Source organism: Phyllostomus hastatus, unplaced genomic scaffold (genome assembly GCF_019186645.2).
Source record: "Phyllostomus hastatus isolate PE091 unplaced genomic scaffold, TTU_PhHast_1.1 phas_scaffold_93, whole genome shotgun sequence".
Classification (NCBI taxonomy): Eukaryota; Metazoa; Chordata; class Mammalia; order Chiroptera; family Phyllostomidae; genus Phyllostomus; species Phyllostomus hastatus.
The window spans coordinates 11,794,880-11,800,879 of record NW_025334042.1 but is presented as its reverse complement, the minus strand read 5'-3'; the positions used below and the strand labels follow the sequence as shown (position 1 = coordinate 11,800,879).

Below are 6,000 nucleotides of genomic sequence, written 5' to 3'. Positions count from 1 at the left end.
AAGTAAAATAGCTGTATGTCTTTATGTTTGGAAATACAGTTTTGCCACAATTCATTTATTACACAAATACTTAGGTGGTTGGTATGTTAGGCAGCTCTCTGGTAGCCACCAGTTGTATAGAGGTTTAAAAAAAAAAAGGAAGATGAAGCCAGTGCAGCCCAGTTTATATTTTAGTTCAGGTTTTTGTAAGAAATAGTGAGTGTGCTATAATTGATAAATAGCACGTGGGCTTTGTAACTTGGGTTAAAAGCTTGCCTCTCTACTTTGTGCATTAGATTTTGAGAGACTCGATTTCCCCATTTTTAACACCACTGACTTCAAATAAAAGTTGGTATTCTTGAGCACTGGCTGCGAACCAAAGTATAGCAGGTTCAATTCCCAGTTAGGGTATATGCCTGGGTCGCAGGCCATGGCCTCCAGCAACCGCACATTGATGTTTCTCTCTCTTTCTCCCTCCCTTCCCTCTCTAAAAAATAAATCTTAAAAAAAATAAAGTCCCCATAAAAACATCAGAATTTATTTAAAAAGTCATTGTGCCAAGTTAAAAAAAAAGTTGGTATTCTCTTTTCAGGTGTACACACATCATGGGAAGATGTGACAAAGAAAACGTTACTTATGACATCCAGGTGATAGTGTTTCTTAGATGTTTTCTTCCCCTTTAGTACCTGGCATTATTCGATACATATTTTACGCCGTGTTCACGGAACAACTGGAACATGTTTTTCACTGCAGGTTAGCTGTCTGGGTGTGCCTGGGGAGGCAGCACAAAGAGCCTATAAAAGCTCTCCACCTAAGGCAGGAAGGAGCTCAGGGAGGGCATTGCAGCCAAGCCTTTGGTTTTGGATTGCTTTTTGCTTGGGCCAAAACGAGCTTAAGTTCTGTGACCGGCAACTAAAAGATTAGCCACGGAGCTGTTCAAATTTTTGCCATAGCTCAGCCATCTCCACGCCCCCCACTCCACCCTCCCCTGTGCGCAAATAAGGGTTTTCAGGCGTCTCTTGTAAAAGGTAGAAGGTAGAAGTCGAGGATGGACGGGGCAGTGTCACCGGTCAAACGAGAGAGGACAAAGCTCCCCATCGAGAGTTAAAACCGGGTGGTCCCGGGAGCGAAGGAGCGAAAGCGAAATGCTTGACGAGCAGGACCCCGGATCAGGGAAAGGGGGCAGCAGACCAAAGTAGCGCACTCAACTCATTCCCGGGTTAGCTCCTGTACCGAGTCTCACCACCCCCCTACGTCTCTTTTGGTTTCGACCTGCGACTGGGAGGGGCCGCAGGACGCCATTCCCACAATGCTCTGGGGCGTGCCGCCGTCGCTGCCGCCTCCGCTACCGCTAGTGGAAGAAGATGGCGGAAGGCGGAGCGGCGGATCTGGACATCCAGCGGTCTGACATCGCGGCGCTGCTCAAAACCTCGCTCCGGAAAGGGGACACCTGGTGAGAGAAAAGGGTTGAGGTGGCTGCGGTTGCAGGAGGATGGTGGAGAGCTGGGCGGGAACTGCGGGCTGATATCTTTCGCTAGTGACAGGTGCGGGCAGGTCCGGCGGCGGCGCCCTGGGCAGCAGGGTTTTGGCCACTCCGGAAATGTTCGGGCAAAGATTGGACCCAAAATGAGGGCCAGGGTTCGTGGCTTGTCCGGACAGGCTGAGAGGCTGGCAGGGAGCGGCAGCGGCAGGAGCGGCGGCGGTGGCTCGGGCTCGTGTAGTTCCCTTCGCCCTCCTTCTTCGGGTAGTGCCGCTCCCACTTCAGGCCTTCCCGAACGACAGGTTACGGGCGTTCGGCGTGAATCTTGAAGTGTTTGACAGGTCCTGGTCCTGCGGCTTATCACCATCTCACCCGCTGTACTCCTCCGGTCATTTCCTTTCCCCGGCATTGTCGGTATCCAAGTTCCTTATTATTCTGATTCTTGTATTCTTCCGGAAGGCAGGCTGCAGGATGTTTGCGGTTTGTACTACACAGGTGGCATGTGTCAGGGCATCACTTAAGAGAAGGAAACCTTAGTTTCCAGTTCCTTGTCAAGAAGGAGAGGAAGGAGTAGGAAACCTTAGGCTTCGGAGAGATACCACGTGGTCTTGAGCTTTAGTATAGGCTTGATAGAAACCGGCAGCATTTCTTAGAAGTGCAGCCCTTCCCTCCCTTTTGAAACATAACGTAGGCCTGCAAAAAGTAGATAAGTCCACTTGAGGCTTAAGTCACTTGCTAGTATACAAACTTGTAAAATACCAAAGGATGTACTTAATATCCTGAAGGAAGTATGGTGGAGATTTTAATACTTGTCGGCAATATCAAGTGGTATTCAAAATAACAAATATATGAATGTGTAACATAAACAGAAAGTGGTGTTTATGAGGAAAGATGATGTGCCTCTTTAAAAATTGTTTTCACTTTCCATTTTCACCATAACAGTGGTGTTTAATTTACAGAGTTTTTTCATGTACCCCAATATGGCTTAGTGGAAGCAGCATTAGATTTAGATCTGAATTCGTTCCACCACCTAACTTGCAGTATGACTTTGAAGAAAGTTAATTTAAATCATTACACTTAAAGTATCTTCACCTATGAAAATAGACAATCATAATTTCATTGTATGGGTTTTACCTTGATTCTGTGAAATATTCTAAAACATGATTTCTTCTATTTATGAGATAAGATTAAATTTTAGTTACATTGTTATTACTGCCATTTACTTTTGATACAATGTTATGGTTTTAGTATCATTGTTAAGTAAGCTGGTAGGTGGCAGACTTGGGACTCGAATTTAAGTACTTTGATCTAAGTCTTGATACTTTCTTTCTTATTTAGTTAGGCTTCATACTATATTTATATAATAGAAGTCTCCAAGGATGTAAACATGTACTTGTTGCATTGCTGCAACAAATATAATTTAATAATTGTGACTTATATTGGAGTATTCCTAAGATGTTTATTACTGTGGGGAAATTGGACATTTTCTAGGACATTAATGAAACACCTTGGCCTGTGAATTGTTAAAGATTAAATCAGTCCTTGCGTCCTATTGTTTGTTAAAGAGCACCTAAAAATTCTTAATTCACCTGGACTATTACCACCTCATAAAAAGATAAATGTGTATTTCCACAAAATAGAAATCTGTAACTTAAAATATGAATATTATATGTCTATTACTTCTCTTTAATGCAATGTTTTTGTTAATACTGATAATTGGTATTGACACTACAAGATGATAGCAATATATGTGCGCATTAAACTTTTTAAAGTTTGGTATTTTTTTTTTTTTTAAGATTTTACTTACTTATTTTTAGAGAGGGAAGGGAGGGAGAAAGAGAGAGAAACATCAATGTGCAGTTGCTGGGGGCCATGGCCTGCAACCCAGGCATGTGCTCTGACTAGGAATTGAACCTGGGATGCTTTGGTTCGCAGCCCGAGCTCAATCCACTGAGCTACGTCAGCCAGGGCTTGGTATTTTTATTTTATTACTGAATTTATTGAGGTGACACTGGTTAGCAAAATTATACAGGTTTCAGATGCACAGTTCTACAACAGATCATCTGTACAAGTGTATTGTGTGTTCACTACCACAAGTTAAGGAGGGTATGGGAACATTACCATTTATGCTCCCTATACCCTCCTCCACCTTCACCTTGGGGCATCCCCCCATCACCACACTGTTGTGCATGTCTGTGGGTTTTTTCTTTTTTTGCTCAATCTCTCCATCCCCAGCCCAACCTTCCCACGGTCAGCTGTCAGCCTGCATTCTATGAGTCTGTCCCTATTTTGCTTGTTAGTACGTTGTCCTCATAGATTCCACATGAGTGAAATCATATAGTACTTGTCTTTCTCTGCCTGGCTTATTTCACTTAGCATAATGCTCTCTAGGTCCATCCATGCATGCTATTGCAAAGGGTAAGATGTCTTTTTTTTTACGGCCAAGTAGTATTCCATTGTGTAAATTTACCACAGCTTGTTTATCCACTCATCTGCTGATGGACATTTAGTATTCTTAAAGTGAAAGTATTTTTGCTTTTTGACAGAGTTACGGTAAATTATTTTAAAGAGTAAATAGAGGAAATCCATAAATTTTAGTGCTTGCGTTTTAGAAATGGGGAAACTGAATACCATGTATTTAACAACAAAATTTTTCTCCTCACTCTGATTTCCCTACATATTTTAAGAGAAAAAAATGGAGAAGCAAGATGTTACTGGGGAGTTGCAGAAATCAGTTTGGTTTACATGTGAGCCAGGTTACTTGCAGTTAGCAGGTGAAACCTATCAAAAAAAGAAACTAAGAGCAGAAGTTTGATTCAGAGTTTTAAGGTGAATAATTTAATTATCCACAAATACGGAACTGGTAGAGATATTTATAATTTAGTTGTTACTTGGGCTTATGTTTTTTGAACTCATTAAAATTAGTTTTTAACACATTAAAAATTATTTCTCTTTTTAACATTTTTCCAATCTTTGGAATAGTTTTTCATGGGTATTTGGGCAAATGCTGTGTTATTTTTTAAACTGAAATGGGCAGTACGCAAATGGAATATTGTCTTGGTATATGTATATAACTATTTTGGAAAGACTATTTGGACTGTTAAAAAAAATGGTAGGTTTACCGTAAGTTTATTCTTGAAAGTTTATTACTGATGTTTGATGTTATAGTCACATTATTAAAATGAATACATTTTATTAATTACATCGTGAGCACTTTGCAGATAAGAACTGTCTAGTAGTACTCTGGAAACTAACACCTGGGAAAGGGTAAATAAAGATTTTATTCTTATTGGATTTGGGAGTTTGTTTATTTGTAAATAGTGAATGATTTTTATCTGCAAACTGACTTTCTAGAGCTGAAAATACATTAAATGGGTCTAAGATGAAGAAGAACAAATTTTATGATATGCTTGGTACTAGACTCTGTAGTGACAAAAAAGGCAAAATTGATACCTCTTAAAAAGGTAAGGTATGAAAATAACACTATTTCCACTAGAAGGAGTAGAGCAGTAGTCTCATAATGCTGTTTCTTGATCTGTGTTTCAGCTACCATAAACAAGATTGTTAGAATTTAAGAACTATAGAAAAATGATAAAGGATCTAGGGTTATTTAGTTTAGGATGGATGTAAGATAACTTAATCTTCAGATACATGGTGGTTTTTCTTGATGAGACAAAAGGAAAATTTATTTAAAGTACATTACATGTAAGTATATTGGGGATAGAGGAACATTGTTAAAGGGATGGTAATTAAATGAGTTTCAAAGACAAGTTGGGGGTTATGGAATAGTTTCTTTGGAGATATCTTGTAAAACAGATCTATTATGTGTAAATAAACAAATAACTACAAATCATCCAAATCTCTGCTTTATTTCCCCATTTTTATTAAATGTCACTTATCAATTATTTCCACTACTTTTTATGTGCAAGTATGTTCAGTGGTAGCACATAGCTAACTTTACAAACAATTTTACGTCAGAGAGTAATTGTAATTTATATTGAGAGTCATTTAAAAGGTATATGATATTTTTGTTTCAATAAATTGCCAAGGAATAGTCCATCAGATCAATGAGGTTTTTAGATAGGAGACATTGATTTCATTTTTAGAGCTTTCCTTCCATTCATACTCTTCTACTCAGAAATCTTTGAGGCTTTATTTTATATGGTCCCCTATGTTGTACAACTTTGATTTACACTAACAGAAAACAACCTATAATCACATCAGTTAATAATGTAAATTGATACTGTTAATCAATGTGAACTTCAATTTGTTTAGTATATATTTCCTAAAGAAATTTTTATGTTACTGTTACTGCTAAAATTTTTTTTAAGTTGTGCCAAAGTGTTTACCACTAAAATAAGGTATGATTACATCATTTTCAGGAAATGAAACCAGAAAGCAAAACTTATTTAGTGTTGGTAAATTGGTGAAAATAAGGGCAGAAAAAGTGACATTAAAGCATTTTTTCAAATTTTAGTTTTTTAAAATAGAAAAAAACATTTTTGAAAAATTTAATTTTCATATATTTTTAAAATCACTTC

The 6,000-nt window shown here is 38.5% G+C and overlaps 1 protein-coding gene across 2 annotated transcripts in view; it reads left to right on the top strand.

Moving 5' to 3' along the window:
* Positions 1-1,302: 1,302 nt before the first annotated feature.
* The window catches only part of USP15 (ubiquitin specific peptidase 15), a 110,571-nt gene continuing 105,873 nt past the window's right edge, over positions 1,303-6,000 (top strand). For both annotated transcript variants that reach the window (XM_045829432.1, XM_045829431.1), the window contains exon 1: positions 1,303-1,432. In XM_045829432.1, coding sequence (XP_045685388.1) covers positions 1,344-1,432 — 89 coding nt within the window. In that variant the 5' untranslated portion in view covers positions 1,303-1,343. The remainder of the gene's footprint in view (positions 1,433-6,000) is intronic.